This window comes from Anabrus simplex, chromosome 1, assembly GCF_040414725.1.
Source record: "Anabrus simplex isolate iqAnaSimp1 chromosome 1, ASM4041472v1, whole genome shotgun sequence".
NCBI classification, from domain to species: domain Eukaryota; kingdom Metazoa; phylum Arthropoda; class Insecta; order Orthoptera; family Tettigoniidae; genus Anabrus; species Anabrus simplex.
Genome location: NC_090265.1, coordinates 332,412,947 through 332,425,002, shown reverse-complemented (window position 1 = coordinate 332,425,002; position 12,056 = coordinate 332,412,947). Strand labels below are relative to the sequence as shown.

At 38.6% G+C, this 12,056-nt stretch overlaps 1 protein-coding gene across 1 annotated transcript in view; it reads left to right on the top strand.

Annotated features, from left to right (window-relative positions):
• Positions 1-12,056, top strand: part of eya (eya transcriptional coactivator and phosphatase 2) — a 289,761-nt gene that overhangs the window by 247,518 nt on the left and 30,187 nt on the right. The window contains exons 10-11 of the mRNA XM_067134855.2: positions 1,401-1,666; positions 3,443-3,532. Coding sequence (XP_066990956.1) covers positions 1,401-1,666; positions 3,443-3,532 — 356 coding nt within the window. The remainder of the gene's footprint in view (positions 1-1,400; positions 1,667-3,442; positions 3,533-12,056) is intronic.

Here is a 12,056-nt window from a genome sequence, read left to right as displayed (position 1 = left end):
TGCTAGTGGTTTAATGTCACACTGACACATTAAATTTTTTTTTTTTTTTTTATAATTTGTTTTAAGTCACCCAAACGATAGGATAAGAAAGGCTAGGAGTGGGAAGGGAGCGGTCGTGGCCTTAATTAAGGTACAGCCCCAGCATTTGCCTGGTGTGAAAATGGGAAACCGCAGAAAATCATCTTCAGGGCTGCCGACGGTGGGATTCGAACCCCATTTTCATTACTTGTAATGATAAGGCCAACCAGGCTAATAAAACCAAAAATAGGTATCAAAACCTCAAAATCAAAATCAGTAAAATTTCAAAAGACTCAGGTAACATACTGTATTTTTATAACTTCCAACCAGACGTCTGGTAGAATTTTGAGGTATTTGATATGACTGATGATGCCCCACAGAAGGGGCGAAACATGTCTCAACAATTTTTAACGATGTTTAACTAATATGTTAACATCTTGTACTGTATTGAATAGGTTGAGTTAAAATAAATTTCTTATATTATTATAAATTAAGATCATTTCAATACGGAAAAAATGATTTTCATTACTTGTAATGATTTTCATTACTTGTAACCCACTATCTCCCGAATACAAGCTCACAGCTATGCAACCCCTAACAGCACAGCCAACTCACTTGGTAGGAAAGCTGTTCAGTGGCATGTTCTACTTGTGTGAGTTAAATAGAACCTGCCTGCTTCATGCTGTGCAAATATATGCTGTCAGCAGGAGAGCCCACATATCCTGATAAATTAAGCTGTTTCTTCTCATTAATACAATCTAAAGGCAACAGATTAACTAATACAAATATTTTAAGATATGTTGACTCTCATTTTGTTGACTTGTCTGCTACCTATACATCAAGTTATGCAACACTAATTGTAATGCCACTGAAGAAAGGTGTAATTTCTGAATTCTTCAAAATTTGGGAATTTATTCTGTACGCTCTATCCTTCTGAGATCCCTAAACATAATATTTCCACATCTTTGAGGTGCCTCTTTATTTCTTTAGAATGCAAAGTGCTGTAATGAAACCTTTACATTGTGCACAGTGGCTGGATCCAAGGATGTTTTTCAGGGAACCCACTGAAGTAAGAGTTGGAATGAAGCAAGGATGTTTGCTCTCAAGCATCATATTCCTTATAGCAACTGACCAGAAGATCAAGAAAAGAAAATGGCAGTGGATTGCATACACATACTGCACAGATATACTGCACAACCTAGGTCTGAGAAAGCTATACATTTCAACAACCTTGTGAAAGCATACGCTCTTCTACAATTGCTGCACTGCCATCTATGTTGGCAGTTGAGTGTGGACTGGGTTACCCTGTATATTTCTATCTTATTTGTAGTATAATTTATTTAGTTGTTGATTAATTAGCTTAAATTGTCTTTTTATTGCAGAGAGTCCAAGCAATTTCCAAATTGTGGAGAATGGTCCATCATCTCCTCTCAAGACCGAAGTAAATGGCAATGGACGTCGTACGAGAGAAGGTAGTTCAACGGAAGGCAGTTCTCGATCAAGTCGTGGTCGAGGTCGTCGTCAGAACAACCCCTCACCTAGCAATCCTGAGAGCAGTCTTGAACGAGTGTTCATTTGGGATCTAGATGAAACGATTATCATCTTTCATTCAATGCTGACAGGATCCTATGCCACTCGCTTTGGGAAGGTAATTTGAGCCCTTTCATCCTGCTGTAAGGAACACATAACCATAGTTAAGTTTTAAGAAAGAAGTTTGTTGTTTACTTATCATTTTGTTTGTAATGAAGATTGATTATTTTAATATCATAATATACGATTTCTTTTGATATGTTTCTAAATATTTCATTTTTTTTACCTCATTCTATCAATCACCATAGTTCTGTTTTAATAAAGAAGTTCATTGATTATGCTTCTAGAATTGTACTTATCTCATTTTGTTTGTGATGAAGATTGATTACTTTGAATTTCAGAATTATAAGATTTCTGCTGATACACAGTTCAAAAAAATTAGGGGAACATGTTTTTGAACGTATGCCATGCTCCACAGAACAATACCTCACATCCAGGTATATTACCAACTAAGCCCTTAATCTTTACCGTTGAGGTATACAAAAGAGCTAGATTCATGTTCATTTTCAGAACACAAATGGAAATGTCCAAATATGGGTGAAAACAAAGTAATAACAGTCCTCCAGGGTGGATTTTTATCACAGTTGTAGAGCTTCAGTATGGTGTATGTCCTCCACAAGCATTTATCATAGCTTGGCACCTACGTGGCATGCTCCGTATAAGTCGACGGAGGTCACATTGCGGTATCGGGTTCCATTCTTCAATGAGAGCCCCATGGAGGTCTTGAAGAGTCTGTGGTGGAACAGGACGCCCACAAACACTTCTGTCTAGCCTATCCCACACATGCTCAATGGGATTAAAGTCGGGACTCGCTGCTGGCCATTCCATCTCTTGAATGTCCAGTTCTCGCAAGACAGCTCTAGCGATGCGCGCTACATGAGCCCTGGCATTGTCGTGCATGAGTACGAATCCAAGGCCAAGATCGCATGCAGCAACCAACACATGCTGTAGCAGTACCTGCTCGATGTACCCGACAGCGGTAAGATTACTACGGACAAGGGCAAGATCCATACGTCCATCAATACTGATGCCACCCCACACCATCACAGAACCTTGTCTGAATCGGCCACCTTCGTGGACAACATTTGGCATGTACTACTCACCACAATGTCTCCATAAGGACACTTCTCTTAACCTGTTCCTTACTGTCTGGTCAGACACCATGACTCCAGTGACTCTCCTGTGGTCTTGTTGCAGTTCCCTGGCAGTTGCTGAACGATGCTGCAATGCACAGATGGTCAGATATCGGTCATCCTGTGGGGTTGTCATGCATCCACGACCTTGTCCAATCTTCCTTGTGAACTGGCCTATCTCATTGTAGCTATTCCATAAGCTTTGAATAACTGACAAAGACACATTGAGATCCACAGCAACACGACAAAAAGTCCATCCTTCCTGGATCAAAGTGACGGCCCTTGCAACTTTAACCACGTTAAGATGTCTGATGGAATGTGCTGGTTTACGTACAACGTGCTCGAATGACCGCAGTAGTCTGTGTACCTCAAAACGACACATGGACACACCACTATTCACTTTATTTTGAGGGGGTCACCTGACAGTTTAATGCAAGGCTACACCTACACTACTTCAATTTGACATACCCTGAGTAGCTAAGGTCTCAAGGTATGCTGTACAACCATTGGAACCCCATCTACCAAATTAACATTCACATACCAGATGTTGCAAAACATGTTCCCCTAATTTTTTTGAACTGTGTATATTTCTAAATATTTGCAATGTTGTTATCTCATTCCATAAATCAATCATATGTACTCCTTAATGCAGAATTTAGTCCATGACATATGGTGCTATGTAATAATCATTTTTTTCTCAGGATCCTCAGACTGTTGTTCAACTGGGCTTCAGGATGGAAGAGATGGTGTTCAATCTTGCAGATACTCACTTATTCTTCAATGATATAGAGGTAATTTCCACCAGTATCACTAATGAAATGACAGATCTTCTTGCTTTTGAACTACCAGTGTAGTATATTTATTGGGAAATTTTATATTCATTAGGGCCGGTTCTACCACCTACTGGTAAAGTAGCGCGTAACTTGCCCTCCGCGTAAAAGGATGTTTCCGTTCGACCACCCTCAGGTAGCGCTATCGGCAGCATAAATCGTAGTTACCCGGCGCGTAATTTATTGGCCACTTCGAGGGCCCGATAAGACTTTATCTGCCCGGCAAGTTTTGAGAGTTGAACATTATTAACTGTATTTCTGGTGACATACAACTTAAATTAGCTTAGTATACTGAAAAAAAAGCATGAAGCTGTAACAGTGGCTGACATTGTATTGCAGGATCTTGAACATTAAAGCTTCCCTTGAATTGCAACGGTCACACGAGCCTCTCGCATCGGTAGCTTAGGGAACACATTTTATACATCAAGCTTTCGTAAAGAAACTTTAAAAGGATATAAAATCAAAATCTATTTGGAAATCATTTCAAATGGGCTTTAATTTTCTACTTTTTCAGTTTTCAGACACTGGGTATAAGTTAATGTATGTATCCTATTTACCTCGAGTGTTCTTGTAGCGTAATGGCTAGAACGCTCACTTCATAATACGAGGTATGCAAGTTCGATTCCTTATTATGACGAATCTTTTTTATTTCCATTATTAGCGTTGTGTTAATCTGTATGCCTCTTTTCATACGTTCTTTTGTTAATAATATATTTCATTGAAATATTTAATCACAATATTATGTCTACTAGGAAATTGCTTTATTTGTATGCTATTTATAGAAAGTGATGTTATGATTAATAGCACATATGACTGTCGTCCAGGTAGCAGATTCCATATTAGTTGTTTACATAGTCTTCTTGTAAATTATTTCGAAGAAATTGGAAACTATTCCATTCCAGAATTCCTCTTCCTATGAATGGATATTTATCCCGATTAATTCTTTACATTTACAGTACATTCCAACTTTATCTTCATAGAGTTAAACATTAGAATGAAATGCTTTATCAATAAATGGAAGCGTGTGGAACTAAGCAAGGTCACAGAACTAGTTGCAAATAGAGCATTGTGGAGATATTTAATCAATTCACAGAAGGCTGCAGATAGAATGCTTAAAGGCAATAAGTCCGTAAAGAAGATGTGTGTGTATATATACGTATATGGAAGCGCGTGAAAGAGCGTTAAGAACAATGGCAGGGAACGAAAATACATTTTAAAATGTAAATTAGAAATACGATGAAAACCTGTGTACCTTCCATTACGGAACGAGCAACTTGACCAATCTACTATGAGAATACTTTTCAAAAACGCTGCCTTACATGACAGGTTATAACTGGTGTAAGAAAATGTAATCTTGAGATTTTAATCCCAATTAGGTATTGATATTGAAGATCATAGATTAAATTCACGAAAGCTTGACATAAATAATTGTCCATAACTCTTTAACACTCCCCTTATCATGTTTTTTGTTGATAATCAGCAGACGCAAGCACAGGGAAATAAGACAATCGAAATGAGTTTCATCCATCTGACGATAGATAGCACCACACTTGAAAGCGAGAAGTCGCTGAAAATCAGTCTGGGCAACTTCATATATCGGTGTCTAGCTCCGGGTAGCTACCTAGAGCTTGTGTGGAGGTGGTTGGACGCAAGCCAAAGTACCTGCCGATTTACACCTCCAGGTAGTTTACCTCCCGGGCAGCTGCCAGCCACTTTACCAGCAGATGGTAGAACCGGCCCTTAGCAGGATTGGGAAGTAATTGGGTATAAGTAATAGAATTACTTGTAACAAATATTTCTTTAGTAATTTTTACTTGTAATCATTACTTTTTATAAAATGTAATTTTTACTCATCATTAGTTCTTGAAATAAAATTATAATCATTCCATTCTGGTAATCAATATACATAGCATTGAAGCTTAAATGGGGAAAAAATTGATGAAGAAGATAAGTTTTTCAGTTCTACTAAAGCAAAACCAATAGCTTCATCAGCGCTGGATGGGGTACTTTCTTACCTCTCCAATACTTCCAATAATATCATACTTATCCTACAACATCCATCTCGGTTGGGAATGTTCTTAAAACTAAACACAGGCATTCCTTAAAGTGCCCCTTTACAGCATCTTTTCAGCAAATGCAAAGAGAGATTGTTATCAGTGGGATATTGTGTAATACCGACTGGAGGGCGACTGGGGATTTAAATGAAATATTGGGAGTGAAATTTCCCAATATTTGGGTAGGAAATAGTGATCTACATCAGATGGCTTCTCTTGAACTAAGGCTGCATCTGACATCAAATAGCTAATTATATGAGATGGAGCTCCCACTGAATATTGTGTATACGTTAATCTGCATTGATAGACTCCTCAGAAACCTTATGGACAGTAGTATTCTGTTTAGAGGGACAGTAATCTTACTTGGGAGTACGTCCACATACCTCTAAACAAACAGATAAGCAATAATTAAAAATAAGAAGTTTTCTCCACGTTTTCAGAATTGAAGATATCTCAGTTATTTAAAAACATATCGTCCCTTAAAAATTAATACTGCAGAAAACTGAGTTACGTGATATTGTGCTCCATAATAAATTTAATAAAACCTAATTGTTTAAATGATTTTTATTCCATTTTTTATCATTAAATTTAAAATATAAACCTTAAAATACATAACTCCAACACCTTGATTTTTATAGTACCCACACTGAGCCACATGAAATGAGTCATCAACTATGATCATGAATCACAATTAATACCTTGTATTCATTATTACGAGAGTGGAATGTTGTCGTAATAGGAGTAGCAGTCTTTAGGAATTACACTTTTGAGTTGCTGAAGATGATCCCATTTTGTATTCTTGATCTTTAAGCGCTCTTGTTCACTTACTGGTCTAGGTCTCCTGGGCATATCCACAAAATCATCATCAATGCTCGACATGACGCATCCTTGTTCCACTTCTGTATTCAATGTTGTATTGTACTCTTCCAATCAGGGCCCATCTTGCCACCTTAAGGGTCAGATCTTTCTTATGCATCATCTTCTGGAAGGCAGCACAATCTGTAAGAATTTCGAAATCTATTCCCAGAAGATACATTTGAAACTTCTTCAATGCAACAATGATTGCTAGTATTCAAGCTCATAACTGTGATACTTTTCCTTTTGTGTTTTTGCTCATGTAATATACAGGATGTAATTGGCAGTCTTCAGATGATGTCTGCATCAGCGCAGCTCCATATTGAGCCCTGACAGCAATACCTGTGACCATTTTGCACATCTCAATTCTGAATCTCAGTGTTGGGTTACGCCACGGCAAAGCAAAACAGTCGGAGATCCATGAAGCCTCCACCCTAGGGACGTGCAAGTCCGACGAGTCGGGTCACAGGTTTATATAGTGGACTGGTAACAGTATAGTTTAACGTAGAAAGTAATCATCATTTCCTGCCTAAAAATTACGTAAATATTCCATAACAGACTGTCAGAGATCTAGGATATTGGCATATTCATCAAGTTACATTGATCATTATTTCATTTTATCCTAAATTAATTAACTAACCTAGTATTCCTATGCTAGATCAAATGAGAACTCTGTGAAATGTTTCATTTATGGAAGGATTTTCCGTTTAATGGCTTCAAAAAAATGACTTCAAATAATAGTTACACAATGAGCAAATTATTAGCAACACAAACGGATATAGAAAGGAAAATGAATGTTACGTTAAATTGAAATAAACACTTAACTTCTTGCTCTTGTTACGAAGAAATTATAACATCGTCAATCAAGAGAAAATCGAAAAACAAAAGAGACAAAGTGTCCCACTGCTGAAGGCTTACAGTGAAAGATCTATTATCCATCACACATTTCGAAATAAATAACTGGGAATTATTGAATCGTCCACGTCAGAATGCTGTTCCTACTCAAATATGTCATAGTATTCCCTCATTCTCATTTAAATCATCGCATTGTTTATCGGTAAATTATCTGCCTAACAACTTGAAAACACCGTTATTCTAAATTCATAAATCATCATAAATGCAAGAAAAATGTTTGAAAGACACAGGATCGTAGCATAACATGTCATCCATCAATACCATGCACCTAAAAGACAGACTCGATCCTCTCGGACATTCATCGGAGACTGCACCTAGATAAAGAACATCAATAGACACTGCATCATCTACAATAACCTTCTCTAACTACGTTGATTCTGCGCCTCCGGATTCCACTGCGAAGTTTGGCCTAAAATAACTACATCAGCACCAGGCATCAACTCAAGTGGTCTACAAAACGTCCAACTAGCAAAGAAATGATTTACTTACCATAGAAGATTGTATTCCCTTTACGACATGTCCCAATATCTTTACGTTACCGTTTATTTTGTGAAGATCCTAAACATCCCTTAACCGTCCGCTCTGGTCAATCTTGTATTTAAATAGGATAAATGTGACGACCATCTATTAGTGTTCATGAGTGCAAAAATCCTCTAACCCTATCTTAAATACGGCCTCGTGCCTAAATAAATCATTCATCACAACGACATTAAAATTCACGCATGACCAACACAATTCCTAACGCCAAGACCATCATCAGGACCTTCACATTACATCGTCATAAAATACGCAATCCTAATGACACGTCTATAACCATCCACATTTCATTATCCACATACATATTTTCAAAGATCCTACCGTATCAAACACCTTATCACGTCACACAAAACGTCATGCACGGCGAATTCACAACACCTAGGAACAATCTATTCAGGCATTTCACGTCAAAGACTACTAAATATGTTGCCGCATTAACACTATATCACCACAATAATATCGTAATTTCATTATCAAACCGTATTTCTGCACAAGCACATAATATTTGAAGACCATAGAATCGCACGTCGCAAATACCGAGCTCCTCCGAGGTATTTGAGCCACGAGTTAGGTTAACGTTCATCACAATAACACCATTACGGTACCAATATCATCGATGCCGAAAATCATTCCGTAAAACCTTGCTAGAAGACATTAAAAGAAAACTCACACGACCCATCGCATATTATCACAACATAGTTTGAATCACCGCACTAGACGCAACGATTATAATTAATACAACGCAATGATTAACAAATAACGGTCGTCTTCAAGTTGAAAATTATACATGTCATGAATTGACATTTAAAATGAATACTACTCTACATCTAAAATAAGCAACTACATGGCGGAATATATAGACGATATTTGAGTACTCATCTTGGGTTGTTGCTCCACGACGGTGTCACCTTCCATGTTCAGCTCTCAATTATTAACATTATCCCTTAGTGTCCATCATATTCCTGGCCAGATCCTTCGAGGTCCCTCTATTTTAGTTGTTCATGTTAGTACGTGTTGTCTTCTCGTGTCTATATTCCATAAACGTTGGTTCCATGTTACCTGAAACTCAGAAATGTCTATTAGGACAGAATCATACACCTTGATACAATTTTTACAGTTCAACTAACACACTTGCCTTTTCGTTTTCGATAACAAGATATCTTGTTTTACAATATAATATGTGTTTATAATATGCCAATATCACGTTAATATATCTCCTCAATACAATCTTTCTCCCCACGAATTTTCGCTTTCGATCCCTCTAAGACACAGATTGAAAGTCAACTTCCTCAGAGACAAAACAAATTCTACAACAACATAATAATCGCAGACAGTTTGCTTTTTAGAATTCTTCTATGCTTCCAGCTCCCATATGCTCTTGACAATTGGAAACATTTGACACATAATGCGTAATGATCTCGTATATATCAGCTGTACTGGCAAAGGAACTTGTTTAATAATTGCTGCCTCGTATTTAGGTTAGTAATCGACAGTTTCATTCTTCATCTCGATCGTCGAATCGTGCGACTAGATGTACAAGGTATGGCCCTCTCATATAAACTTATTATTCACATATTTCATGGCCCTCAGTAACATTCTGTCATTGATATATTCTGCCGTTCATACGCATTTCAGTAACTTTACTTGAGGAATGTGTATTATAATACCAATATAAATGGTCCGTTATTGGACATTATAAATTTTCCAGCTAACTCATTCCTGGTTGCCAGCATTTCACCCCCGTGTGCTAGGCTGGGCTCATCAGTTGGTACCTAGCACACCTACCAAGACGCTGGCTAGTGCATACCGTGGAGGCCACTGCGTAGGCTAACTGTAGCCACCGGCAGTGCCAATGCACTACGAGACACTTTGTCCCACTACAAAAAATGGATGCCTGCTTGGCCATCAGATGATATAGATGTTGATTCCCATAGGGAATCAGAAATATTTGTTCCGAATGAGTAAATTTATAATACCAATATAAATGGTCCGTTATTGGACATTATAAATTTTCCAGCTAACTCATTCCTGGTTGCCAGCGTTTCGCCCCCGTGTGCTAGGCTGGGCTCATCAGTTGGTACCTAGCACACCTACCAAGACGCTGGCTAGTGCATACCGTGGAGGCCACTGCGTAGGCTAACTGTAGCCACCGGCAGTGCCAATGCACTACGAGACACTTTGTCCCACTACAAAAAATTGATGCCTGCTTGGCCATCAGATGATATAGATGTTGATTCCCATAGGGAATCAGAAATATTTGTTCCGAATGAGTAAATTTATAATACCAATATAAATGGTCCGTTATTGGACATTATAAATTTTCCAGCTAACTCATTCCTGGTTGCCAGCGTTTCGCCCCCGTGTGCTAGGCTGGGCTCATCAGTTGGTACCTAGCACACCTACCAAGACGCTGGCTAGTGCATACCGTGGAGGCCACTGCGTAGGCTAACTGTAGCCACCGGCAGTGCCAATGCACTACGAGCCTAGCACACGGGGGCGAAACGCTGGCAACCAGGAATGAGTTAGCTGGAAAATTTATAATGTCCAATAACGGACCATTTATATTGGTATTATAAATTTACTCATTCGGAACAAATATTTCTGATTCCCTATGGGAATCAACATCTATATCATCTGATGGCCAAGCAGGCATCAATTTTTTGTAGTGGGACAAAGTGTCTCGTAGTGCATTGGCACTGCCGGTGGCTACAGTTAGCCTACGCAGTGGCCTCCACGGTATGCACTAGCCAGCGTCTTGGTAGGTGTGCTAGGTACCAACTGATGAGCCCAGCCTAGCACACGGGGGCGAAACGCTGGCAACCAGGAATGAGTTAGCTGGAAAATTTATAATGTCCAATAACGGACCATTTATATTGGTATTATAAATTTACTCATTCGGAACAAATATTTCTGATTCCCTATGGGAATCAACATCTATATCATCTGATGGCCAAGCAGGCATCAATTTTTTTTAGTGGGACAAAGTGTCTCGTAGTGCATTGGCACTGCCGGTGGCTACAGTTAGCCTACGCAGTGGCCTCCACGGTATGCACTAGCCAGCGTCTTGGTAGGTGTGCTAGGTACCAACTGATGAGCCCAGCCTAGCACACGGGGGCGAAACGCTGGCAACCAGGAATGAGTTAGCTGGAAAATTTATAATGTCCAATAACGGACCATTTATATTGGTATTATAAATTTACTCATTCGGAACAAATATTTCTGATTCCCTATGGGAATCAACATCTATATCATCGAATGTGTATTATTAATTTAATCCTGCCCTATGTTTCACGATGTTTTATTGTCTACCAATATTTCCGAGACACCACGGGGTTTAGAGCTTGTTATCAATCCGCCGATATCTTCAATTCAGCGATGCCGTTCACATAATTAGACAAGTCAACTGAACTCAAATTCTCCTGGAGGCGTGATGACCGGACATAAGATTTCATTGACATTATTTCTCAACATAAACTTCCAATGTGTTCACCAACCTCATCCTGACATACATTGGAAGGTTATAATATCCAAACTTACTTACATCAGTATGAAGTTCGGTCTCGTATGAAGAATTATAGATGTGTAAAACAGGATTCCTTGATAAAGCTTCCTTCAACTTTTCAAAGGAAATCGTCTGTTCTTTAGAAAATTTAAATTCATTGCCTTTCTTCAGCAGGTTTCTTTATGGTCTCACAATAACAGAGTATTCTGCTATGAACTTTCTAAAGTATCCAGTTAAACCAAAGAAAGACTGCACTTCTTTCACATTTCTTGGTTCAGGAAATGTCATTACAGCTTTAGTTTTCTCTGATAGAGTCGTCCATCTTCCACTACATGTCCAAAGAACTCAACCTTCCTCTTCAGTAGGTGGCATTTCCCTTTGTTCAGTTCAGTGCCATAGTCTTTAGCTACATCCAGTACCATCTTTAAGCGGTGTAATGCTTCAGTTTCATCTTTAGCCGGAATTAACGAATCATCCATGTAAGTGAGTACTGTGCCCCGAACTACTACTGGTCAGAAGTCACTGTTAGTGAATTGTTAGAACACTGCTGGTGAGTTCACACACCAAATGATGCTTTTCGGAATTGAAACTGATCTGAATTAGTGACGAAAGCAGTGCATAA